The sequence below is a fragment of the Brassica rapa genome, chromosome A05, assembly GCF_000309985.2.
Source record: "Brassica rapa cultivar Chiifu-401-42 chromosome A05, CAAS_Brap_v3.01, whole genome shotgun sequence".
Taxonomy (NCBI): domain Eukaryota; kingdom Viridiplantae; phylum Streptophyta; class Magnoliopsida; order Brassicales; family Brassicaceae; genus Brassica; species Brassica rapa.
In genome coordinates, this window is record NC_024799.2 from 22,463,672 (window position 1) to 22,491,159 (window position 27,488).

The window sequence follows — 27,488 nt, forward strand, 5'->3', positions numbered from 1 at the left end:
CGGGTCAATCCGTCCCGACCCACTCCGTCCCGCTGCAGGTTAAATTATTTTTTTTATTCAAAAAATCGACCCGCACAACCCGCAAACAAAAATTTTTTTACCCGTTATTCATCTTAACAACCAAATCCAAGATTTAGTATTAATTATTAATTATATTAAAAATAATTATTTTAATTAAAAATTATTATTATATAGTTAAAAATTATTATTTTTAAAAAAATTATATTAAAATAATATATTTATAATTAAAATTATATAAATATTTATGAAATTTTATATATTTTTATAAAAAATGTTTTTTAAAAAAAAGTCTTTTTTAAAAAATTGCGGATTAGCGAGTACCCGCGACTCAAATTTGACTGACCCGCATCCGTCCCGCTTAAAATAATCTTTGACTCGCACCCGCACCCGCCATTGAACATTTTCAAACTGTTTGACCCGCATCCGCCCCACAGCGGATCAAACGGGGCGGGTCCGCAGGCTTTGATTAAAATTCCCAGCTCTAATGCTGAGGAAGCTAATGTTGATTTGGATTTTGTTTGTTTTTTTTCATTCATAAATTCATCGTTTTTGTTGCAGCTAGAGTTAGCTCTCTTTATAAATATTTTACATAAGGTAAGAGAATCTGTCCTAGTACACTTGGAACTACTTAGAAAATAACCTTGTTGGAACTTAGAACCATGCATCCACGAATACATTTGGATGTGAATGATTGAAAGGGACAATTATTTCTGTTTGAGTCTATCCTTGGTGTGTCCAAAAGAGTTGTTAGATCGATACTCCATCGGCGTCCCATCGCTTCCGAGTGACTGGCATTTGAAAATATGGTAGGTAGAGGACTCGTGTTTTTTAAATATCTAAAAATACACTAATTAACTCACTGATCCCGAAAAATAAATAAAAGATCAATGCCAGCTACTGAATATGATGTAACATTCGAATCTGCCCAAATTGAATTATATTGAAAACAATATGTTTATTGTATTGAGAAATTTGCATATTAAGGATATGGGAAAGCTAAGTCCGCGTGACAAGGACCCGGAAGATGAAGTTGTCGTTTGTTGTTTTGTATGCACACAATATATACTTTCTAATTTCTGTATAATATTTGAGTTTCATCATTGGATCAAATATGTACATAATAATTCGAATGAATATAACAAAACAATCGGTGATGAGTTTGGTTGGCCTCTGAGCTCTCCACTAGATTTGGGGAGAGAGATGTGGTCACACACTTTTTTGTACATTTGTATGTCAAAATGTAACAAGACCCGTTAGATTTGAGAGTGCAATAAATAAATATTGACTCCAATTGAATTGTTGTTGCGATATTTAATGTTTCATCTGTAACTATTTTGAGTTAATGTAAAGTTTTCATTGTCTTTGACAAGTTTTCCCTCCAAATAATGGCCACTTCCAATTAATGACGTAGAGCTTATGTGTTTGGTCTTACACGTTGGAGTTGTAGAGTATATATGTATTAAGGTCATATTAGTCATTATGTAATACCTAGATTAGTATTGTAAATCACTATATATAGTGCTCTCATATCATTCAATAAGATCAAGCCTTCTATCCTATATGGTATCAGAGCTCTAGTCCTAGGGATCTGAAATTTTTTTAAAAGCCGCCAAACCCTATTTCAAACTTCATCTTCTCCGATCACCATGTCCACTTCACCGGCTTCTTCCAGCGAAACTATCACAGTTTCCGAAACCACAAAACTCCTCAACCTCAACATGACTAACGTCACCAAGCTCACGGCATCCAACTTCTTAATGTGGAACCGTCAAGTCCTTGCCTTGCTCGATGGTTACGACCTAGCAGGCTACGTCGACGGTACTTTCAACGTACCAAACCCGACCATCAACACCAATGGTGTTCCAACGCCAGATCCGGCGTATACGATTTGGAAACGACAAGATAGGCTCATATATAGTGCCTTACTCGGTGCTATCACAGTATCGATTCAGCCGATACTCTCCACTGCGACGACGTCAGCTCAGATCTGGGCTACTCTGTCTGCAACATACGCAAAGCCAAGCAGAGGCCACATCAAACAAATCCGCGAGCAAATCAAGCAATGGAACAAAGGGACTAAGACAATTGATGATTATGTTCAAGGTTTCACCACTCGCTTTGATCAGGTTGCGTTATTAGGAAAGCCATATGATCTAGAAGATCAGGTCGAGCACATTCTTGAAGGTTTACCTGAGGAGTACAAGTCTGTTGTTGATCAGATTGAGGGTCGCGACTCCACACCCACCATTGCAGAAATCCATGAAAAGCTGTTGAACCATGAAGCAAAACTCCAGAGCAAGAATTCAACTCCAATACCGATCACTGCAAATGCAGCAACACATCGTCATTCGTCCAGCAACACCAATACCAACCGTGGAAATTATCAAGGTAACCGCAACAACAATGGTGGAAACCGACATCACCAGCCTTGGCAGCAGAACAACAATGGCTACTCTCGTTCTGATCAGCCTACTCGCGGGTATCAGGGGAGATGCCAACTCTGTGGAGTTCATGGCCACAGCGCACGGCGATGTTCACAACTGCAGAGTGGGAACACGACATCCAACTCCAACTCCAACTCTTGGCAGCCGCGAGCCAACTTCGTCACTGCTCAGTCTTATAACCCAAACAACTGGATCATGGACAGTGGAGCCACTCACCATCTCACCACTGATCTCAACAACCTAGCGCTACATCAGCCTTACACAGGAGGTGAAGCGGTCACAATTGCCGATGGCTCAGCTCTCCCCATCTCGCATACTGGTTACTCTTACCTTAAAACTCCATCTCATTCTTTTGCCTTAAAAGATGTTTTATATGTCCCCAACTTACAGAAAAACCTTATCTCTGTTTACCGATTGTGTAATACTAATAATGTGTCCGTTGAATTCTTTCCTGCACACTTTCAGGTGAAGGATCTCAGCACGGGGGACCGATTGCTCCAAGGCAAAACTAGAGATGAGTTGTATGAGTGGCCGGTTACGAAACAGAACGTTGTCTCCCTCTTTGCCTCACCATCACCAAAAACATCCTATTCATCTTGGCACTCTCGCCTTGGTCATCCTTCTTTAGCTGTTTTGCAATCTCTTGTTTCGAAATTTTCATTACCTTTGTCATCTTCAGAAAAACAAAATCCATGTTCTCATTGCTTTATTAATAAAAGTCATAAACTTCCTTTCTACACAAACACTATTACCTCAACTCACCCTCTCCAATACATTTATACAGACGTCTGGTCCTCTCCTATTACCTCAGCCGGCCAATACAAATATTACCTCGTGTTAGTTGATCATTTCACAAGGTATACCTGGTGCTATCCGCTGAAGCTGAAATCACAAGTCAAAGAGACATTCATCGCTTTCAAAGCACTGGTGGAAACACATTTTGCTCACAAAATCAGAAACTTATACTCTGATAATGGTGGCGAGTTTGTGGCGTTACGTTCCTTTCTCTCCGAGCATGGGATCTCCCATTTCACTTCTCCTCCACATACGCCAGAACACAATGGGATTGCGGAACGAAAGCATCGTCACATCGTCGAGACAGGCTTAACCCTTCTTCATCAGTCATCACTTCCGCTCGAATACTGGCCGTATGCGTTCGCCGCCGCGGTCTATCTCATCAACCGCCTTCCATCTCAAGTTACTGGTGATGTCTCCCCGTATGAAAAACTTTTTGCAAGATCACCAAACTACTTGAAGTTAAGGGTCTTCGGCTGCTTGTGTTTCCCTTGGCTTCGCCCGTATACAAAGCATAAACTGGAGGATCGATCGTTACCTTGTATCTTTATGGGTTATTCACTCACACAGAGTGCTTACTTGTGCCTTCATCGTCCTACTGGTCGCCTCTACACGTCTCGTCATGTTCAGTTTGTTGAGACTGAGTTTCCGCATGCCTCTCCTCTTCCTACCCCAGAGCCTAGCCAAGACACATCTCCACCAATATATTCACCACCCACATCAGTTCCGTTCACGCCGGCCCCACTCGTACAACCATCTTCAGTGCCTCCCCCGAGCGGAGATCCTCACCTGCAACAGTTGTCGCCATCGTCTTCTAACTCTGCTTCGGCAGATCAGAATGATGAGGCTAGAGCAGCGCAGAGTTCACCGGACTCATCATCAAGTAGTTCGCAGCCGTCTACAGCAGGTAACTCTCGAACCTCTTCTCCTATAATTCCTGCGCCTCCAAACCCACCGAACCCCACAACACCATCCCCTGAACCATCAAACCCAGAAATAAACCCAGAAATAAACCCAGCTATAAACCCAGAAATAAACCCAGCTCCTCAAAATGTCCACCCGATGCAGACTCGAGCCAAAAATCAAATCACTAAACCCAGAAATAAATTCTCTCTCCTAGCCGCTACCAGCCCTCTTAAACCAATGATACCCACGACAATAGCTCAAGCTATGCGAGATGAGCATTGGCGGCGTTCGATGAGTGATGAGTATAATGCGCAAATCGCGAATCACACTTTTGAGCTAGTTCCTCGAGAGCGAGATCAACATGTCATCGATACACGGTGGATTCATACTATCAAATTTTTGCCTAATGGTTCTGTGGGCAGGTATAAGTCGAGATGGGTAGCGCGAGGATACACACAGGAGTATGGAATTGATTATGCTGAAACTTTCAGTCCGGTTGTCAAGTCTATTACCATCCGACTGGTTCTTCATCTCGCAGTGACACAGTCGTGGCAAATAAAGCAGCTGGATGTAAACAACGCTTTTCTACAGGGAACTCTTTCCGATGAAGTATACGTCAGTCAACCTCCTGGCTTTGTGGATCCTGATCGCCCTAATCATGTCTGTCGTCTACGGAAGGCACTCTATGGGCTCAAACAAGCACCACGTGCTTGGTACCAAGAACTTAAGACGTTTCTCTCTCAGATGGGTTGCATCAACTCCACCGCGGACACCTCTGTCTTCATATACATTGAAGGCAAACATATTCTCTATGTCCTGATATACGTCGACGATATTATCGTCACTGGAAGCAGTCCTCATCTGGTCTCAGCGTGCATTCATGCTCTCTCCACTCGCTTCTCCTTGAAACAACCGGTTGACTTGAATTACTTCTTGGGCATTGAGGTTACTCGGACAAATGGTGGTCTCCATCTGATGCAAAGGCGATATATCCTTGATCTTCTTGCTAAAGTTAACATGCAGGAGGCAACTCAAGTGTCTACTCCACTCCCTACGAGTCCCAAACTTACGCTCACTTTCGGCACGACATTAGAGAGTCCACGCGAGTTTCGAATGGTTGTTGGCAGTCTCCAATACTTGTCATTCACGAGGCCTGACATTGCGTATGCCGTCAATCGTCTCTCTCAGTTCATGCATCGCCCAACCGATGAACACTGGAAAGCTGCCAAGCGCATTCTCCGCTATCTCTCTGGTACGTTATCCCATGGCATCTACATCCGACGACACTCTCCGACCACACTTCATGCGTACTCGGACGCGGATTGGGCTGGAGACACAGACGACTTCGTCTCCACCAATGCCTACATTGTCTACATGGGATCTACGCCTATTGCGTGGTCTTCACGCAAACAGTCCAGTGTCTCGCGTTCCTCTACGGAAGCTGAGTACCGTTCTGTCGCGAACACCGCTGCTGAGCTCCGATGGATCTGTTCTCTCCTCTCTGAGTTACGTGTGACGCTCACGAACACTCCTACCATCTACTGCGATAACGTGGGTGCCACATATCTCAGCGCCAACCCGGTGTTCCATTCCAAGATGAAACATCTTGCTCTTGATTTTCATTTTGTCCGCGGGAATGTACAGTCTGGAGCCCTTCGTGTCACACATGTCTCAACCAAGGACCAGCTTGCTGATGCTCTTACCAAACCATTACCGAGATCACGGTTTCATGAACTCTTATCCAAGATTGGAGTGCTTAAACTCCCTCCATCTTGAGGGGGTGTGTAGAGTATATATGTATTAAGGTCATATTAGTCATTATGTAATACCTAGATTAGTATTGTAAATCACTATATATAGTGCTCTCATATCATTCAATAAGATCAAGCCTTCTATCCTATAGGAGTTCTCGTGACTTAACAAATTTCATATCGAAATTCATGGATCTTTTTAATAATTTTAGTATTACAGATTAATTATTCGACCCAAAAAAAAGTATTACAGATTATCCTGCACGTGTGGCTCTGCCGAAAGGGGTACAGGTAAAGCTGGCTTTAGTTGGCACCCAACCAAATCATATTATCGTCTTTCTTTTTTCCATCATTATTTACATAAAATAAAAACTTTATTCTCTTAGCGATCATACTTTCACCATATTTTATTTCTTAGGTTCTGTTATTTCTCTAGAACATGCGTGATGCACCGATGAACACTCATATAATACACTATTCTATTATAAGGGATAGTACGCATTATCTGCCTACAAAAATTTCATTTAAATAACAATATTACTTCAACACATTCCTATATCACTGATGATACTATTGATTACAACGTTAATTATCTAATTCAATTCCATACTTATTTTCTTGGTACTTTTACATCAATGACGGAGATTATTTCCAGAGAAATTTACATATATATGCGTATGAATATTGCAATGAAACTGAGAAATTATCTGAAAATTATATATATAAGAAAAAAGAAAAGAATATTGAGGAAAATTACAGATTTATCGCCGGCAGCGAGTGATGACACTGCAGCCGCGAGAGTACGGGTTGGCTTGTGCGCCACGTCGGCAATTGTAGTAAGATGCGCCGCGTCGTGAGCAAGGTACACTGTTTCTCCTCAGCGCACCGTAGCTGATGTACCTCCTGTTCGCTAACATGCGCCGGTTGATCTCCGAGTCCATCTCGAACTCCGCTCCCATTCCTCCGCCGTAGAACAGATCTCCTTCGTCTCCAAACGCGGCGGAAACCGAGCATTCGGCTATGGTACCGCGGCACTCTGTCTCTAACGGAGGGAAGTCGGCGGCTACGGTCAAGTGCTGAACGGCGAGGATTGCGAAGATCGCGAGAATCGCCGCCGTGCCGGAGTTTCTGGAGAGTCCTCTCATGTTTTTCAGTGCACGAACTTTGATGAAAGAGAAACAGAGACGAGGTTTAGTTAAAAGAGAAGTAACATGTCGAAATGACACTGCAGATGTTAGTAATTACGATACTACCACTTGACTTTAGTGTGATGTTAAGACAGCTTTTACAAGTGGGCTCTTTTGTTAGCTTCAAATCTTAAGGGTGTTTAATAATGCCCTAAGTGTTTTGATGGAGACATCCACCTTACTTTTTTTTTTGTTCTTTCTTAATTTTCTTGGTCACTTTTACTCATTTTATAGATGATTTACTGTGGTTGCGCAAAAAAAAAGATGATTTACTGTAATTATATAAACCAATTTAAAAAACTTATAGTGTATGTTTTGTTATTTGAATGAAACTTCTTTTTACTACCTTATATTCACTCTTGAATGTCTTTTATTTTTCGCAAATATCATAATGTTTTTAATCAGAATCATAAGTAGAACAATTATACTACAAAATGTCAATAAGAGTTATGATTATGTTTTGGCTTATGTCATTAACCCATTATGCACATACATTTGAAAAATCTAATGTTTTAAAGTACTAACAATAAAAAACGAGTACAAGGGTAGATAAGAATACTACAAAACGCATTTACTTTTAGTTTGTACAATTATGAATGGTTTTCTACCATGATTTGTGATTATTTCAGATTAAAAACATACTGAGTAAAATGAAACTTTTTTGTGTTACTGTTAGTCTAGTTGTAATTTGTAATTTGTAATTTCATCAAATTAAAATTTTTGTTTTGACATCAATGAAATTGATTTATTATTAAAGCCATCTCGTGCGGCAGCGCCACGCCGCCACCAAACAGAAGATTATGATTTGGACCTACATTTACGGGGAATTGAGCTTTATTTGGCTTTTATTCAGTTTTTCTCAGCAGTTTTTTTTTGTTCTGACGTGTGACTAAAACCATGTGTTCTCACCGATTTACGCGTTTCCATCTCTTAGAATCATAGGGTGTGCCCGGTGTGTGGAGTATGTATTCTTCTGTTCTAACAAAGAATATAATCACAAACCAGGAAAATCCAACAAAAAAAATGGTTTTCTAACTTTTCGAGATTAACATTAAAATCTACAGTAAAATTAGAATGAAATTATTCATCTGCCGATTTTTCAACATCATTTAGTTTCACTCGAAGAAATCATCTTTTCATCCACGAAATCTTCACCACATGAAAAAAAATTATCAAACTTCAAGGTTATTTATACACGGGTGTGTGAGAGAGTGTGGTTAAACTTTAAAACAAACGTGAGTGAAGTTGCTTCTATCATAGTCTTAATACATAACCCAAAAACCTCCCAAAAAATGGTGCTAAGGATATCTCTATCCTTAAAATGGAGTAAAAGTGAATATGAACTAAGAAATGCTCTAACTCAACTCCATATCTCATTCCATAATGAAATTAGTCTATTTTTTGTTTGTTCATCAACTCCATTTTGGAGGAAAAAATAAAGTTATACATTCGAGATGTTCTAAACAAATTGAAAATTCGAAGCCCAACAAGGAGATGAAAAGCCCATAATAATGAAGGCCTAATTACACTGCACTTCCTTCTTTGTTTCCCGTTGCTGTGGAGACTTATAGAAAAAACTCGGGAGGGTTCACACCCATCGGAATCACCATGGATTCTCCTCCTCCGACGAAGCTTGAATATCATGAGGACATGTTTAAACTTCAATCCCAAGCCACGTTCCTCTCCTTATTCAAGGTCCGTTCACCATTCTCGACCTCTTCGCCGTCTTCTTTATATACAATGCTGAATCTCTATATGAATCAGGGGGAAGATGGACGTATAGCTCTTATATTGGACTCCACCGTGTTTCATCCGCAAGGTGGAGGCCAGCCGTCGGACACCGGTTTAATCGAATTCGCCGGTTCGGATTTCAAGTTCTCGGTTCAAGATGTTCGATCCAAAGATGGAATCGTGAGATTTTGAATTGTGTATCTCAATCGTTCCCACTGCTTGATTAGTTTGGTAAAATCTTTATAATGTTTGTGTGTTACATGATTACATCCTTTAGGTTCTCCATTACGGAGTGTTCCAAGGTTCGAATCCTGAAGATGTTGAAAAGGGGAAAGAAGTTCACTTGCTTGTTGATGAATCAAGGCGTAAACTCAATTCCAGGCAAGGAAAGCTAAATAGAAGTTGTAGCTTAGTGTAAAGGTTGATTGTTTGATTGGTACTGGAAGTGTTTTCTGCATAGTGGTTGCTGATGCTCTTCTAATTGATGTGAAAAATGCTTTTGGAGATCTTCTGAGTTGTTATTTAGTCACTGTTAAAGATTGTTCTCATTGTTTATGATGGCAACAGAAGTTTCTGAAAACTAGGTTCTTGAGTTGTTAAAGTTTACTTTTTTTTTTATTAATGACCAGGTTGCACTCAGCTGGGCACTTGCTGGATTTGTGTATGCAGAAAGTTGGGTTGGGACATTTGGAGCCTGGGAAAGGGTACCATTTCCCTGACGGGTAATAAGATATTTGAGAGTTTTGGTCATCAGTTTACCTCTATGCCAAACTTAACTGACAATAGGATATATGATCCAGTCCTTTTGTGGAATACAAAGGAGTCGTTCCACAGGCTGAACTGCTGGTGAAGCAGAAAGAGTTGGAGGCAGAGGCTAATGAACTAATATCCAAAGGAGGAAAGGTAAGTCCTCAGAGTCTCTTTATTCATTGTTGGAAATTCTTAATAGTGATTTTTTTTGGTTGTTGTTCCTTGTATAAGGTTTATGCTGATATATTACCCTATGAAGAGGCATCCCTGCTCTGTGGTGGCACTCTTCCTGATTATATTCCCAAGGTATTTGTTTCAATTATCTTCTTCCTCGATCTCCAATGATTTTTCTCTCAGTATAAACCTCGAGTGTCCAGCTTACGGAGTAGCATTTTTCCTTGAATGACTTCGAGATCTTATAGGAGTGGCAATGTTTATCTTCAGTTGTAGCAAATTTTTTCAGTTAGGCTATATGGAGGCAGTTGATTTTCATAGAATGATCATTTTTGCTTTGAATTAAAGTGTAACCATGATGGATAGATAAATCAGTTTCTGTATCAGTTCTTACTCTCTGTCTAAAATGTTATATCATCTATCTGGTATCTATGTTAGTGATGATTCCGGTAGCATCAAAAGTACTTAACCTTGTTGCATTGCTGGTTAATAGGTATCCAGTTAGAGTAAGCTAGCTAGTTATGCTTGGAAAATAGATAACAAATGAATCCACAATAGATTGTCCTGAGCCACTTCACCTCTTGAAGTATTATCAAACTCAAGTTTCTATGTTTACTTACCTTACAGGGCAGCACTCCCCGAGTCTTAAGATTAGGTGAAAACCCTGGGTGTCCGTGTGGTGGCACCCATGTCTCCGATATATCTGATATCATAAGCATGAAGGTACACATCCATTATACCCAGTCTCGAGTATATATCTCTTCCCTTTTTGTTGATTACATGATTCTCTGTACTTCCCTTCTCGTTTCTCAGATCACACAGATGAGAACAAAGAAAGGAATGACAAAAGTTTTCTACACCATTGCATCTTAATTCCAGTATACAAAAAAAAAAGTCAAGGTAACCTCATCATCAGACTTCTTCTTGCTAAGATTATAAATCCTGGATCTATACATATGTGTACTATCTTGGTAAAACAATGACAACGAAAAACAACTTCAGGTTCTGTGGTTTAAGAAAGAGACGTAGTAGTTAGGAACTTTGCAACTAGATGCACATAACACAACAGCTTGCAGCTAAGATGCACATAAGACAGACAGCTTGCAGAAAATGGACAATCTATAGTTGAAAATTGCTTTCCAATAAAGACAAAACTGAAACCTCTCCTGTTCATTAGAAATTGCCAAAAGAAAAGGTACGTAAGCTAAAATGGGATTGTCATCGAATGTCAATTTCAGGGAAGGAATTGAAGTGATGACGACTGTTTCAATCAGTTGGCTTCAACAGCAAGCAGCCTCTCCTGTGCTCAACAGCCACCAATTAGTATTTTGTGGGTATTTTTTTTATATCAAAACTACTAAACGACTCTCCCTATCATTGATAAGTCGTATATTGATATGATATTGATGTGATATGATCTTCCACTCAGCCTCTTATTAGCATTACAATATTGACTCTTGGTTTCTATAATCATACCAAACATTTGGTTCGATAATTTTTAATGATGCATCGCTAAGGTATAGGAAAAAAAATTAGTGTGGAACGCGATCTCAAGCTGTAAACCGGAATTTTAGTTTACCAAACCGAATCTATTGAGTGATTTGCGTGGTTGTTAAGCTCTGATCAAGGAAACCGGTCAAGCTTGAACAAGTCTTTGTTGTTCAATACGGAGACCGGTCTGAGGTTGTGGGACTTTTTCAATATGTAGAAAATCGAAATCGAAATGGATTTTCTTTCAGGTGTGACCTCATAAGTTAGATAATAGTAGCTCCAAATAAACCAAGTCAAAATCGATAAACGTATATAAATTCATATAGCTTTTTCATTGCGTCGTTGTGATTATTTAATAATTTTCGTGTGGCTTCTTCGTCAGGTTTAACAAATTTTGATTAAACAGTAGTATAATAAAATTAAAAAAAAAAAAAAACACTAGTATAATATATTCTGAGAGAGATGTAAAATGTAAAGAACCGCTCCCGTTTCTTACGTCACTCGACCTAACTTGTAAACATTCCCGACTTTTTTTCTTGCTCACCATTTGAATAGTATTATTTGTGTGTACTATTTATTTTATAAGTTACTTCCTTGCGTCTCTGGTTGCGGCAACTATGATGTACGACACGTTGATATCTAGTGACTAGTAGCCTAGTACTCAAAATTTTATGATTTTTGTATAACGTCACTATGTATTTTGGGGGGTTTTATATTATGCTGCCCATCCAGACTGCAATATTTGTATTATAAATATGTAGAAGTACTCGACTCGATATCGTCTTGGACCGCACTCGTGTGATCGACTCACTTAGTTTTCTATCTCACTCTACTCTCGTTTGTTTGTAGATCGCAACTCTACTCTCTCTCGAAAGAAGCAAGAAGAAAAGAAAAGTAAAAGCGATGACACAGAGCAAGTTTTAGAGTTCCCCAGATCTTGGGTACATCTCCTTCAGGATCGGCACCTGGAATTCACTATCTCTCTGATTCTGTATGATTACAAGAGCTTTTTCTCGATTAACAACAATGGCTATAAGCCAGCGCCTTATATCAACAGAAGATAAGGACGTTAGGTTGTTACGGGATGTGATCCTCTGCGACGCAGACTCTCACCTGCTCTTCTGATTTGGGTCTTCTTCAATCACCGAGGCCCAAGTGTTGGCCTAAGCGTATTCAGCCTTCTTGCCAATCTCACAATCTCCACCTTGGAAAGACGGCTGAACCGGCGAGCTCCGACCAAGCTACCACCGTGACGCTGTTATCGGGTCACCACTACCTTTGCCGATCCTGGTTTTCCTCCGGACTCTTTTGTCATTACTTCAAATCCTCAACGAACATTCTTTCGTCACTACCGTCTCTTCTGTCTTCCGAGACACACCTCACCACCGTCGTCTTCTCAGTTCCAAAGACAACTGCTTCCTCCGTGAAATGTCAAGCTTCCAGAACGCCTAGCTTAGCTAAGCACCCATCAAATTTTTCTCCAGGTAAAGTCTTCGTTAGCATATCAGCTGGATTCACTGACGTATGTATCTTGATAACTCTGACCTCCCCGTCTGCTATAACTTCTCTGATGAAGTTATACTTCGTCCTGATATGCTTCGTCTTCTCTCTATACACGAAGTTACTCGCTAGATAGATTGCGCTTTGTGAATCACAGTGGATGTCCACCACATCATCACTGAGCTTCATTTCTTCACAAATGCCTTTGAGCCATAGACCTTCCCTAACTGCGTCTGAAAGAGCCATGTACTCTGCTTCCGTTGTTGATAGAGCTACCACCTTTTGTAGGGATGACCTCCAGCTGACGGTGTTCCCTCCAACAGTGAAGACATAACCAGTAATGGACCTGCTCTTGTCCAGATCAGAAGCATAATCTGAGTCACAATACCCTCTTACCCTCATGTCTTCTCCTTTCCTAAAGGTTAAGTTTACTCCCAATGCTCCTTTAACGTATCTCATAACCCATTTCACAGCTAACCAATGTTTTGTGCCAGGTTTGCTCATGAATCTACAGACGAGTCCTACTGCATACGCCAGGTCCGGTCTCGAACCCACCATGGCATACATCAAGCTGCCAACTGCGCTTGAGTAAGGTACGTTCTCCATATCTCTGCCTTGTTTTTCTTCATCTGCTTTAGATAGACTCTGTAGCTTGAACTGCGAACCGAGTGGTGTACTGACTGCTCTGCAATCCATCATACCGAAAGTCTTTAGGACTTTTGATAGGTAATCATTCTGAGATAGAACCAATGTCCCCTTTGACCTGTCTCTGTAGATATCCATTCCTAGTATTCTTCTTGCTGCGCCTAGGTCCTTCATCTCAAATTCCTGACTCAACTGATCCTTTAGCCTTCGCACTGTTCTCATCTCTTTCGCCGCTATTAACATGTCGTCTACGTAGAGTAGTAAGTAGACCACATCCTCTATACTTGTGCCCTTCATGTACACACACGGATCATACTCGCTTCTTCTGTAATTTTGCTCCACCATAAACGTATGGAATCTATGATTCCACTCTCTAGGTGATTGTTTCAATCCGTATAGTGATTTTCGGAGTAAACACACCATCTTCTCTTGCCCTTTCTTAACGTATCCTTCAGGCTGCTCCATGTAAACTCGCTCCTTCAAAACCCCGTGTAAGAAAGCTGTCTTCACGTCTAGTTGTTCCAGTTCTAAGTCGTGATGAACTACCGCTGATAGAAGAAGCCTAATTGATACGTGTTTTACTACCGGTGCAAAGACTTCATTGTAGTCAATGCCCTCTATTTGTGCGTATCCCTTAGCCACTAACCTCCCTTTGTATCTTGGAGGTTGATCTGTGCCTGGAACTCCTGGCTTGAGCTTGAAGATCCATCTGTTTCCAATCACCTTGTGATTCTTCGGTCTCTCAACATATTCCCATGTTTCATTTTTATCGAGAGAGGTCATCTCCTCGTCCGCAGCTCGATTCCACAGCTTCCATTCTTTACTCTTCATCGCATCGTGAAAGCTCTTGGGTTCTTCAATTTCAACGTCTTCTGAGCTTGCCAAAGCATATGCTACAAAATCCCCATCTTCGAACTTCGACGGTGGTTTGATGGTCCTTCTTACCCTGTCTCTTGCAAGAACATAGTTTCTTAGATCATCTGTCTGGCCTAAAGCGCTTGACGTCTCAGAGCCATCTTCTTCCACTGATTTTAGACCCTGAATTTCTTCTTCCTCAGTAGCTCCACCAGAATCTGACGTCTCCCCTTCACAAATGTCTTCAAGAACACTTTTGAAAGTAACTTTCTTCTTTGTGACCCTTTCATTTTGTTCCTTCTTGGAGTTTGATTTTTCTGCTTCCAAGTCCTTGAACAGCTGATCTTCATTGAAAACGACATCCTTGCTGATGACTACCTTCTGTTCATCAATTAACCAGACTCTGTATCCTCTGGTTCCCTGAGCGTAGCCTATAAAGATTCCCTTCGCTGCTCTTGAGTTTGTTTTCTCCTTAACTTGATGTACATATGCCACACAGCCAAAACTTTTCAGGTGACTGTAGTCGGGGCTGCGATCTGACCACCTTTCTTCTGGTATATCAAACTGGATTGAGGCACTCGGTGAACGGTTTATTACGTATACTGCTGTTGAAGCTGCCTCTGCCCAGTAGCTCTCGTCAAGACCCGTCTCATTCAACATAGATCTGACCTTGTCCATGATGGTGCGATTCATTCTCTCGGAGATTCCGTTTTGTTGTGGCGTGTAGGGACATGTTTTGTGTCTCTTGATGCCAGATTCCTTGCACAACTGATCAAACTTCTGGTTACAGAACTCCAAGCCGTTGTCAGTCCTAATGCACTTAATCTTCCTCCCCGTTTGATTTTCCATGAGCAATTTCCACTCTGCAAAATAATCAAACACTTCAGTCTTAGCTTTTAAGAAATATATCCACACTTTCTTTGAATAATCATCAGTAAAGGTTAAGAAATATTTAGCCCCTGATAAGCTTGAGACTGTGTTTGGTGATCCCCATAGATCTGAATGAATGTAGTCTAGGACTCCTTCTGTTGTGTGTTTAGCCTTTGGAAACTTCTGTTTATGAGCCTTTCCCATTACACACCCCTCGCAGAAGCCTAGCTCTCCTATCTCTTCCTTCTTCAGATAGCCTTTGCTGACTAGATGCCTCATCGAGCGAATGTTCATATGTGCTAGCCTTGTGTGCCATCTCTTGGTGAAGTCCTTGCAGTCTTTTGCTGAATTTGCTTCTGGTCGCCTTATTGTTCCTTGGAGATAGTACAATCCGTTGTTGTACTTCCCAGTTAGGACCTTTCTACCCTCTTTGTAGAAGTGGACCATGTAGCCTTTTCCAGTGTAGTTGCAACCTGATTGTTCTAGCTGACCATAGGATATCAGATTTCTTCCCATCTCTGGCATGTACCGAACATTGCTCAGAGTGACTGACGTTCCATCCTCATTGTCGATTGTAACCTTCCCCATCCCTTTTATTGTGCAATGGGTGTTATTACCCATCATGACCTTGTTACCTTCGAACTCCACCAGTTCTGTTAACAGGTCTTTCCTCGGGGTAATGTGAAACGTGCAGCCTGAGTCTAAGACCCATTCCTCGTCTGATACGATCAGACTTGCAGTCAATGCAATCGGGCCCGGGAGATTTGAAGCCACATTCGCGGAATTGTTTGGCTTGAACGACTGTGAGGTGTTCTTCTTCTCAGGACAGTCTCTTTTCCAGTGACTGTCACTGCCACACACCCAGCAAGTCTTATCTGATCTTCCACCATTTTTGCCTCTTGACTTTGATCTAAAACTGCCCTTAGATCTGTTGTTCCATTGCTTGTTGTTTCCTGAGTCATTTCTGGACGATGATCTTCCCCTTGACTCTGTGAAGAGACCTTCTGATTGTTTTCCTCTGGTGTTGACTCCCTTCTGCTTTAGCTCTAATTCTTTTGAGTATGCAGCTGTCATCACCTCATTTACGGTCAGGGTGTCTTTTCCAGTTCCATATTGTAACGTATGGACCAATGGTTCATAGGCAGATGGTAGTCCTGATAGGAGTTGTATAGCCTGATCCTCGTCGGTTATATCAATCTTGATGCTTGCTAGGTCAGCCACCAGCTTCAAGAACTGGTCAAAGCTTTCCTCCATAGGTTTCTCTTCTTCCATCTTGAAGCAAGAAAACTTCTTCTTAAGGTAGATTCTGTTTGGAAGGGACTAAGTTTGGTAGTCCCTCTCCAATGCTTTCCACATTCCCAGTGCCGTGGTCTCATTTATGATCTTCCTTAGTATCACATCACTCAAGCAGATGCTTAACAGGCTTCGAACTCTTAAGTCCTTCTCTGCCTTCTTTGGATCCTTCTTTACATCAGTGTCCTCCTCTTGCTTTCCTTTATCCGTTTCTGATGGGTCGGTTTCCTCCAGTACTGATAGCAAGCCTTGAATCTCTAGCTGAGCTTGCATCTTGAACTTCCATAACCCAAAGTCTCCTTTTCCATCGAACTTTTCGATCTCAAACTTTCCTCGTGTTGGATCCATCCCGTCCTTGGTGTGATTCTACGTTTCTTGTTACCTGCAGATAACCAAGAGTACAGTACCACAGCCAACAGAGAATATGCAACCGATCTATGAGAATCGAGATTCAATTTTCAGATTAAAACAGGAGATTAGACTTTAACTTCCCTTTCTTATCGCGATGATCGAAGTCTATCGCGATCCGATCCTTGTTGACTCCTCTTCCAAGAGAACCAGTAGGTTCTGAGTAGAGGCTTGATCCTATCTTCCTCGATCGAGAGCTCCTCGTTCCTCTAACCGATGCTCTGATACCACTTGTAGAAGTACTCGACTCGATATCGCCTTGGACTGCACTCGTGTGATCGACTCACTTAATTTTCTATCTCACTCTACTCTCGTTTGTTTGTAGATCGCGACTCTACTCTCTCTCGAAAGAAGCAAGAAGAAAAGAAAAGTAAAAGCGATGACACAGAGCAAGTTTTAGAGTTCCCCAGACCTTGGGTACATCTCGTTCAGGATCGGCACCTGGAATTCACTATCTCTCTGATTCTGTATGATTACAAGAGCTTTTTCTCGATTAACAACAATGGCTATAAGCCAGCGCCTTATATCAACAGAAGATAAGGACGTTAGGTTGTTACGGGATGTGATCCTCTGCGACGCAGACTCTCACCTGCTTTTCTGATTTGGGCCTTCTTCAATCACCGAGGCCCAAGTGTTGGCCCAAGCGTATTCAGCCTTCTTGCCAATCTCACAAAATATTTTGTTAAATTATTTACCTGAATATGGATTAACATAATTTACGCTACTATAATAAAATATGAAAGCTGTTTTATCTCTGAAAAGGTTATATACAGTCGATCCTTCGCATCAGAATGTGCTAGAGTGGAGGAACATGTGGGTTTATGTCATAGGATGGATGTCAAGAAATTTACCATTTTAAATTGCATACATAAGCCCTCTTGTAATTTTAATATGATGTATCGTGGGAAACTAGACAACAAACAAAAAATGGAGGTTATTTGCTTAATCTTATAGTATTATTAATATTATATTGTTACATTGAGCAGTCCAAGAAAAATAATAGAGAGGTAGGGATCTGAGGATGACATAAGCATAGACAATGTCAACCAACACACTTATTGCCTTCAATTTGTTGACTATAGTTTTTCAATCTCGTCTATAGATTTGTTTGGTTATGATTATTTACGAAGGTTATACGTTATAACAACAACAATGCATATTTAACAGATTAAAAAATTATATTAATTTCTTATAATTTTTCCTTTTTGAAAAGTAGTTTTAACAAGCCCACCAAAAATTTCTAACATCTTTTTTATCAGAAGGATCTGAAAGTATCCTACCAAGAAAATTTTACTTTAAAAGTCTAAGATTTAATATTGGATATAATTTTCTAAAATTTGTATGTATGATTTCTACCAAACATATCTTCGGTTTTTATATAATAATTTACTCATTTAAATTTATAGTATTTTAAATAACTATATACAAAAAGTAAAATCATTTTAATTTTAAACAACACATAAAATTGTAATTAAATATTAAAATGGCTTAAAATAATCAAAACATGTTTTTGTTCTTAAACTAGTTCAAAAGGGTCAATATAACTAAATTAAGTTACATTAAAACTAAAATAAAAATTAATATGCTTTCTACAGATATATCAAAATAAATAATTAGGCATAGCCTATATGAGTCGGTCTCAGTTGTTGACAAAAATATATCAAAATAAATATTTAAATTAAAATTTGATTTTTTGGAAATTTCTTTTTGATTTTTTCTTAAATATTTTTAAATAAATTTGAATTACATGCATATCTAGTAAAACATTACTAAATATACGAACTGTTCCTAAGTGGTGAAGATGGTTTCGAAACCAGAGAAATGGTCAGCATTTGAAAGTTACCTAGAAGACATTATGCTTTTGAAAAGAAGCTTCACCAACTCAAGCATCGTTCATGTCTCCAGGACGGAAACCACAAAGGCGGATTGTTTGGCACGTAGTGCTCGAATTCAGTCGTCTTTCGTCATACACATGAATGCAGAGTTGCCGCCTTGGTTTACAGAGTCTATATGAATCTGTAGGTTGTTGCTGTCAAAAAAAAAATTCTAAATATACATAATATCTTATTAAATTTAGGAAGATAATGATAACATGTATAATATCTTTATAAAATTAGGAAAAAATCATAAATATGTATTTTAAAATGTATTCTTAGATATGTATTTAATAAGACTTTTGTGAATATATATTTATGAATAACTTACTGAATTAAAGTTATACCTATATTTAGTAAGATATTTTTGAATATGTATACATCTTCTTAAAGTTGTTAGAAGATATTCCTGAATTTAATATCTAAATTTATGAAAATATTATAAATATTTAAAATTATCCTTGTACAATTTATAAAAATATTATGTATTTAATATTGTTTTTTAATATGCACATAGTTCATATTCACGAAAACGTCATATACATATTTAAAAAAGTTTTTCCAAAATATACATACAAGTTACATTTAAAATTTTTAACTAAACGTTTGCGAAGTCCTTGAATTTGAAAAACCGTTTTTGTTTATAAATTCAGAAAATTCCATACACATTCAATAATTTTTTTTAATATTTTTTTTTAAAAAACACATCCCAAACAAAACATAAAAAAAAAACAATTTACAAAAAAAACAATTTTGAAATAAAAATTTTAAAATTTCTTTTGAACATTTTGAAAAAAGATTAAATTTTATATTTTCAATTTTGTTTTATTTATTTATTTTATAAATTTAATAAATAATTAAGTGAGTTTATAAATAAAAATATAATTTATCTTTTCACAAATTAATGAAGCTAGTGATTATACTTTTGTCATAAAATATTTGATATCTTAATTAAATAACCTCAGACATTAAAATATATGATGAATGATTTATAAATAGATAAAAGAGATTTAATAAATACAATAATAATTTATTTTAACCAAGATAATAAAGTAGCATATTTTTCCGTGTAAAACTGAGCTTTGAATGAAAAATATATAAAAAAGAAGCGAAAAGGTAAGGACGAATCAAAAACCCAGAGAGAGAGAGAGAGAGAAAGGTTATAAAGAGAGGGAGGCATCGATTTTTTTTAAAGAGACCCAAAATTAGCAAAGAAAACATTCACTCGTTAGCTCTTCTCCTCCATCCATTCTATATTTCCTCTTCTCTCTCTCTCTCTCTCTCACTCTTTTCTTATTCGCTTCCTCCTCCTCCGATTCGCTTTCTCCTGTGACTTCTCTCCGGTTCTTCGAATCCCTCTTTGAGTTTTCTCCATCCGCGTTACTAATCCTTTCTACGTTAAGGTAAACACAAACACACGTTATCACAATATCCTGTATAGTCTCCAATGACTTCCCTATAATTCGATACTCTTGATTCACGGTTTTGTAATCCGGTTTGCCTGTTACTGCTTTTGTTCTGTCAGTGGAGAATTATTAATACATCAGTGTTTAGGAGATTTCCTTCAGACAACAGTGTTCAGTAGATTTTGTTAATGACCACTTACAAAACATGTATCTCTCTCTCTCTCTGTTGTATGGTGAATAAGTCGATATTCTCAAGGTTTTTTTTTTTCTTTCATTCATTAAAAGTTCGTTCCTCTGTTTCTGTTTTGTTTTTCTCTGTAAAACATTTTTATCTGAATCCTTTAGCAGCAACAGCTTCTGTGGTCTGCATTTAATATTGTCCTATAGTAAAAATATTGTTTTTTTTAACTCCACATGTAACTTGTGCTAACTGTGAAAATGTTTGTTATTTTGGCACCAATCTATCTTTCACTTTCGCTCTCTGCTTATACTCACCACCACGTATCTTGTCTCTAAGGTCATTACTAATGCTAAGTTTCTCAGTTTAAGATTTGATTAGGACTGGTTTTTGGATCAAAAATAATAATAACAAGTCCTTTTTTGTACTTTTTTTGGTTAATGGCTCTTTTGATTGATAAGCAAATACTAAACTAGATCTTGTTTATTACAGAAACATTTTTTCACAAAAATGCAGCAAGAGACGTTAAGTGATCCTTATGGAGAGATTGAGATAAGCTTTGGCTATCAATGCAATAACAACAACAATAACAACAATAATAATAAGAAGACGATAGGAATCCCTGAAGATGCTATTGTTCCTGATAGCCGCGGCGTTCTTGCTGGCTTTAGGCTTCAAAAGACAAGCAGCTTCTCTTGTCTATCAGGCGCTGCTTTAAGCGGCAACCCTACACTAGCCAACACCAACATCTGCAACGGAGTCATCGGCTCCGAGATTCTACCCTCTCTAGACTCTCCCAAATCCTTCAGGAAAGTTCCCTCTTCCCCCGCGCTTTCCAAGCTCGACATACTCTCTCCTTCTCTCCACGGAAGCATGGCGAGTCTCAGCTGCAGCCCGAGTCCTCCCGAGCCCGAGTCTTGCTTCTTGACCTCCATGAGTTCTCCTTCTTCCTCTCTGAACGAAGGGTTTGTCCTCTCTGCTATGGAAGTTCAAGTCGCGGGTGGTGCTGCTGGTGAAGATAGAGTTCAGGCCGTTTGCTCTGAGGAGAACGGTTGGCTCTTCTGCGCTATCTACGACGGATTCAACGGAAGAGATGCTGCTGATTTCTTGGCGTGTACTTTGTACGAGTCCATTGTTTTCCATCTCCAGCTGCTTGATCACCAGATGAAGACGCATCAAGATGTTGATGATGGAGGCGTCAGTGTAATAGTAGACTCTTCTTCCTCTGATTTGTTCAGACAAGGAGTGTTGGATTGCTTGAACCGCGCGCTTCTCCAGGCGGAAAACGATTTCTTGAGGATGGTTGAGCAAGAGATGGAGGAGAGACCGGACTTGGTGTCTGTTGGTTCTTGTGTTCTGGTCACTCTCCTTGTCGGGAAGGATCTTTACATCATGAATCTAGGTGATAGCAGAGCTGTGCTAGCGACGTACAACGGTAACAAGAAGCTGCAAGCTGTTCAGCTCACGGAGGATCACACTGTTGATAACGAAATCGAGGAAGCTAGGCTATTGAGTGAGCATCTTGATGATCCTAAGATCGTTATTGGTGGGAAGATCAAAGGGAAACTTAAAGTGACACGTGCTCTAGGAGTTGGTTACTTGAAGAAGGTATTGTTTTATAACATCAAAGTAGCTTTTTTTTTTGTCTTTTGTGGTCTCGTTTTAACTTTTGTTATTGCAGGAGAAACTGAACGATGCACTGATGGGGATTCTTCGAGTTCGTAACCTTTTGAGTCCGCCTTACGTTTCGGTGGAACCATCGATGAGAGTTCATAAGATAACGGAGTCAGATCACTTTGTTATAGTTGCAAGCGATGGTTTGTTTGATTTCTTCAGCAACGAGGAAGCGATAGAGCTAGTTCATGGCTTCATTGCTAGTAATCCTTGTGGTGATCCAGCAAAGTTTCTACTTGAACGTCTTGTAGCTAAAGCTGCTGCTCGTGTTGGTAAGCGAATGTTTAAAAAAATTCTTTAGTTAGAAGTTTTTATTATCTATAGTAATAACAACAACTACTCTTTTGAGTTTTAGGGTTCACGTTGGAAGAATTGTTGAATGTTCCGGCTGGTAGGAAGAGGAGATATCATGATGATGTGACTGTGATGGTAATCACTCTCGGTACAGATCAACGCACTTCAAAGGCTTCTACGTTCGTGTGATGATTGATGATTTGATGATGATGATGGCGACAAATCTTTAGATTGGTGAAATTGTACATACAGTCAACTCTTGATCCCCACTTAAAAATACGTATGAAACTGATCTTGAGTTTTTCTATTTATTTACTACGTTCGTATTTTTATTCAGTGTATAGCAATAGTACCGTACTAATACTGTATCCTAGTTTGAGGTTTTTTTGGTTTTTTGCTTTTGCTGTTTTGTTTTTTTTGGGTTAGTCTGTCTGTCACGGCCAAGCCAATTTGGTTTTTGCACTGTTTTTTGACCTTATGGTTTGGTCTGTAACACTACAGACAGAAACCGGTTATGCTAATTGGTTAACGACTATTTGAATAAATGGGAGATGAGAAGAGCATTAAACTGAAACTGGGAGACAGATAGTTTGACACAAAAGTGTGTGCTATATTATCTCTAGAGCTGAGCAACATGTTTCATCAATCTTCACTCTCTGTGTTTTTAGTCTTGCTTGTGACTGTTGAGAGTGTTTCTCCATAGAAAATGCTTAAGTGTTGGCAGGTCACCAAATTAGATTTTGTAAATCATAACAAGGAGATTTTGGAACTCCTCAATCACCTCTTTGCTTTGAAAATTCTGGTTATTCAGAATTGATAAGGGGTTTCTCAGAGTGGGGAAGGTAGAAGACGCATATGGTTTATATGAGAACGTTCTTAGAGATGGGTTGAGGAGTCATGATCTTGTCTTCTTAAACAAGTTGATTAACATATTTAAGCAAAAATAGGTTAGAGTGGAGGTGTTAACAAAGGTTGTGTGAGTGTGGGGAATTCATACCAAGAGTTGCTGCTTTTATTAGGCCTTTATTTGAGTCCAATGCACCTGATTCAGAAGTGAGGTTATTGCAGCTTCATAAACACTCTTGGAGCAAATGAGCTATCTAAGGAAGATAAAACCCGAGTTGATGTTGATGTTGACGCTTACAATGCGCTTATGTCAGGAATGGTGAAGGACCTGAAGGCTGGTATGATAATGAAGCTTATTTGTTGCTTAGAATGATGGAAAAAAATGGCTGCATCCCGGATGTAAGTTCACATAATATCATCCTCAATGGCTTTGCTAGATTAGAAATGTTTGAAACTATGAAGCATTCTGGGATTAAGCCTGATGGTGTCACCTCAACAGGAGTGAGAAGAACTGTTGCTTTTGTGACTTATCAAATTTTTGGTGACTTTTCAAATTTTTACAACTTGTGATGTTTTCTTTGTCGTAAAGTGGATCCATTATCCATGCACCGCCATTGATTGATTGGTCCATGTATATTTTCCTCCACAAATCATAATCTGTCTCCAATCAGAGAGCCGTGTGAGACTCTAAACCATACTCCCTCCGTTTTTTATTATAAGTCGTTTTAGAGAAATTTTTTTGTTCCAAATTATATGTCGTTTTCGATTTTCTATGTAAAATTTATTAATAATTAATATTGTATGACCAATGGTAATATATCTTATATTTTTCTATTGGTTGAATTGTGGTTAGATAAATAATTAATGATGTTTTTGTTTATAAAATATAATAAATTAATGGTTTTATTAATCTACGTGCATACGTGTAAAACGACTTATATTAAAAAACGGAGGGAGTATCATTTACATCATCTTCCAACTTCACATTCTTCTACTCATCCTTGCAACAAAGCTCACAAACCCCAATGGAGAAGCAAGAAGCAATAGTTCTTTATCCATCACCACCAATAGGCCACTTAGTCTCCATGGTCGAGCTAGGCAAACTCATCCTCTCCCAAAACCCATCTCTCTCCATCCACATCATCTTAGTCCCACCTCCTTACCAGCCCGAATCAACCACCACCTACATCTCCACCGTCTCCACCTCCTTCCCTTCAATCACCTTCCACCGCCTCCCAACCGTCACACCCTACTCCTCAACAACCTCACAAAGCCACGAGGCGCTCATCTTAGAAATCATCTGCTTCAGCAACCCGAACGTCCACAGGACTCTCTTCTCCATCTCCCAAACATTCAACCTCCGTGCCATGATCATCGACTTCTTCTGCACCGCCGTGCTAGACGTCGTCGCCGGTGACTTCACTTTCCCGGTTTACTACTTCTTCACCTCCGGAGCCGCCTGTCTCGCCTCCTTCTTCCATCTCCCTACTCTTGACGAAACAACCGCTGGAAAAAACCTCAAAGACGTCCACACGCTGCTCAACATCCCCGGCGTTCCTCCGATCAAAGGCTCTGATATGCCTACTCGGGTACTGTTAAATTCGGTTTTATCATGAACTTCCTATTTAAAACCTATTTACCTATAAATAGATCTCTAACTTTTACATCCTCTGTTCCTTATTGAACATTACTTTGATATTTTTTTCTTATTACATTAGAATTGTTATTTTACAATTTCAATACAACTTATATTTAGTTTTAGCTCAATATTATGATAAAATATATTAATTTTATAAATAAATGTATTTATCTAAAATGATATTGATTAAAGAGAAAAAGACTAGGATAGCACCAAACCAAGTTTTTGTTCCCAAAGTAGTACTCAAGGCTCAAAATCACAAAAATATGTTTTATTAAAGAGGTAAATATACACGTATACCCCTTGGGTTAATTAATCCAAACCTTAGAGTTTAGAGTTAAGGGGTGGGGTTTTGGAATTAGGGTTTAAAATTTTATAAAAAATAAATACTAAAATAAAAATAAAAATTTTAAAAACAGTTTCAAAAAGTATTTTTAAATTATAAAAAGAAAATTTGAAAAAAAAAATATTTGAAAAAAAAAATTCAAAAACAAAATTATAAAAAATTCGAATCTGAAAACAAATAATCTGAAACTATAAAAAAAAAATTTCATTTTTTTATTTTTATTTTATTTATTTTTATTTATTTTTGTTTGTTTATTTAATTTTAAACCAAGGGTATTAGAAATATTTTACCTTTTAATGAATGTCATTTTTGTGATTTTTTCTTTCTAGTGTCATTTTTGAGATATAAACTTCAAAATGTGATATTATTGACAATTGCCCTTGATTAAATAGATGGCATTAATAAAAACATAAATGTATTTTAATTCGTTTTTTTTTAATATTTGGAAAATGTATAAGTGCCATTTTTTATAATAGGTAAACGAAGAGAGTATATATTATTAGTTAATTATTTCTCACACTTTCATTTTTCTTTTTGGTAAAATGTTAAATTATTATACTAATTTTTCAATTTCGAATTTGAGACAGACTCATTCATTCTTTTTTTTTGTTTTGATCATAGACTTTCGTTCATTTATTAACAGGTACTTGACCGCAACGATGAGGTCTACGATGCATTTATATCCTTCTCTAAGCAGCTCTCGCACTCTTCAGGGATCATCATCAACACGTTCGAGGCATTAGAGAACAGAGCCATCAAGGCCATAACAGAGGAGCTCTGTTTTCGCAATATTTATCCAATAGGACCGCTCATTGTTAAGACAAGAACCGGAGATAATAAAAACGTAGATTCTTGTCTGAACTGGCTAGATTCTCAGCCAGAACAGAGTGTTGTCTTCCTCTGTTTCGGGAGCTTGGGTTTGTTTTCGCAAGAACAGCTCAAGGATATTGCTATCGGTTTAGAGAGAAGCGAGCAGAGGTTCTTGTGGGTGGTTCGTAATCCACCAGAGTTACAAAACCAAACAGAACCGGACTTGGAAGCTATATTACCGGATGGGTTTTTAAACCGAACCGGAAACAGGGGAATGGTGGTTAAATCATGGGCTCCGCAAGTTCCGGTTCTGAACCATAAAGCAATCGGTGGGTTCGTGACTCACTGCGGCTGGAACTCTATTCTTGAAGCTGTTTGCGCGGGTGTGCCGATGGTGGCTTGGCCGTTGTATGCTGAGCAGAGGTTTAATAGAGTGGTGATTGTGGATGAGATCAAGATTGCTATTTCGATGAATGAATCGGATACGGGCTTCGTGAGTTCCATGGAGGTGGAGAAACGAGTTCGGGAGGTAGTGGAGGAGGGTCCGGTTAGGGAGAGGACCAAGGCTATGAAGAATGCAGCTGAATCAGCTTTGGTTGAAACCGGTTCGTCTAGGAACGCGTTGACTGCTTTACTCGAGTCGTGGAGTCCAAAGCAAACTTAGACTCTGCGTCAGGTTGTTGAATTACTATTGATTAAAAATTATCAAAAATTAAAAAATACAGTACGATACATTTATTATGGTAGTTTAATATGTTTTTGTGAAAGTAAACAATATATCTTTGTGGAACAGATGAAGTAGTTCTTTGTTAAACCAACAAATGGTATTAGAATTTGTCATAAGAGTGAAAAGAGAATCCGCTCAGTTACTAAGCGTTTTGAAGTTTGATGGAGATTATAAGTATTGAGCTATACTCATGAAAATAAATATTGATAGTGAATTATTAAGAGCATGATTAACCCTTGTACAGATTCTTAAGTGAAATTTTTTCTACTAAAAAAAATAAACCAATCGCGGACTACCACGTATCAGTGAGACTCGTGAACAGTGCAAAAACCGAGTTAGAAACACCCCTTACAGAAGAGACATGGTTAATAATGCTCTAAGAATACATTACTAGATTAGTTTATAACAACACACACTATTTTGAACTGAGAGCTTTATTAAAGTTTGTGTATGGTTTTTGAAACTATTATGTATTCTTAACAAAATTTAGTTTATTTATCTATTACAGACGATGAGAGTGTACAACTGATGATAGTAATACCCTAAAAGTTACAAAAAAAAAACTCTGCATACTAATAGTTAGTGCATAAAATAATTCATTGATTTAGACAACTTTATATATGGTTTTAAAGTGTTAGATTGTATTTTCTTGGTGAAAATGTGGGAAGAACATTATTGATACCACTATTCTCTTCACTATCTTTTTTTTTCCTTTTTCTTTCTCCTTTCCTGATATGACATTCATTTCACGAGTTGTTTTTGTTCATTATCTCCTGAGTCGGCTGCTTTTAATCGAATGCTTTGTAAAAACTTTAAATCAAAGCCGTAGCCTTAGCTCGTGTCTATTAACTTGTACGGTGGTGATTAATGGCC

General features: G+C 38.6%; 4 protein-coding genes across 4 annotated transcripts; 3 read left to right on the plus strand and 1 right to left on the minus strand.

The window, feature by feature from the left end:
• Positions 1-6,454: 6,454 nt before the first annotated feature.
• On the minus strand, positions 6,455-7,185 carry LOC103869748 (rapid alkalinization factor 23). Its single transcript, XM_009147827.3, has one exon. The coding sequence runs from the start codon at positions 7,060-7,062 to the stop codon at positions 6,679-6,681; it is 384 nt and encodes a 127-aa protein (XP_009146075.2). The 5' UTR covers positions 7,063-7,185; the 3' UTR covers positions 6,455-6,678.
• A 1,406-nt stretch (positions 7,186-8,591) lies between these two features.
• LOC103869749 (alanine--tRNA ligase) lies at positions 8,592-11,254 on the plus strand. Its single transcript, XM_009147828.3, has 9 exons — positions 8,592-8,799; positions 8,869-9,015; positions 9,113-9,216; positions 9,465-9,557; positions 9,636-9,738; positions 9,817-9,891; positions 10,387-10,482; positions 10,573-10,659; positions 10,998-11,254. Exons 1-8 carry the CDS (start codon positions 8,713-8,715, stop codon positions 10,630-10,632), a joined length of 765 nt encoding a protein of 254 aa, XP_009146076.1. The 5' UTR covers positions 8,592-8,712; the 3' UTR covers positions 10,633-10,659; positions 10,998-11,254.
• An 8,603-nt stretch (positions 11,255-19,857) lies between these two features.
• LOC103869751 (probable protein phosphatase 2C 40) lies at positions 19,858-22,647 on the plus strand. The gene is made up of 4 exons (XM_009147829.3): positions 19,858-20,098; positions 20,772-21,887; positions 21,961-22,225; positions 22,309-22,647. Exons 2-4 carry the CDS (start codon positions 20,790-20,792, stop codon positions 22,434-22,436), a joined length of 1,491 nt encoding a protein of 496 aa, XP_009146077.1. The 5' UTR covers positions 19,858-20,098; positions 20,772-20,789; the 3' UTR covers positions 22,437-22,647.
• A 982-nt stretch (positions 22,648-23,629) lies between these two features.
• LOC103869752 (UDP-glycosyltransferase 88A1) lies at positions 23,630-26,728 on the plus strand. Its single transcript, XM_033291877.1, has 3 exons — positions 23,630-23,788; positions 24,051-24,682; positions 25,722-26,728. Exons 2-3 carry the CDS (start codon positions 24,119-24,121, stop codon positions 26,550-26,552), a joined length of 1,395 nt encoding a protein of 464 aa, XP_033147768.1. The 5' UTR covers positions 23,630-23,788; positions 24,051-24,118; the 3' UTR covers positions 26,553-26,728.
• The last annotated feature ends 760 nt before the right edge of the window (positions 26,729-27,488 follow it).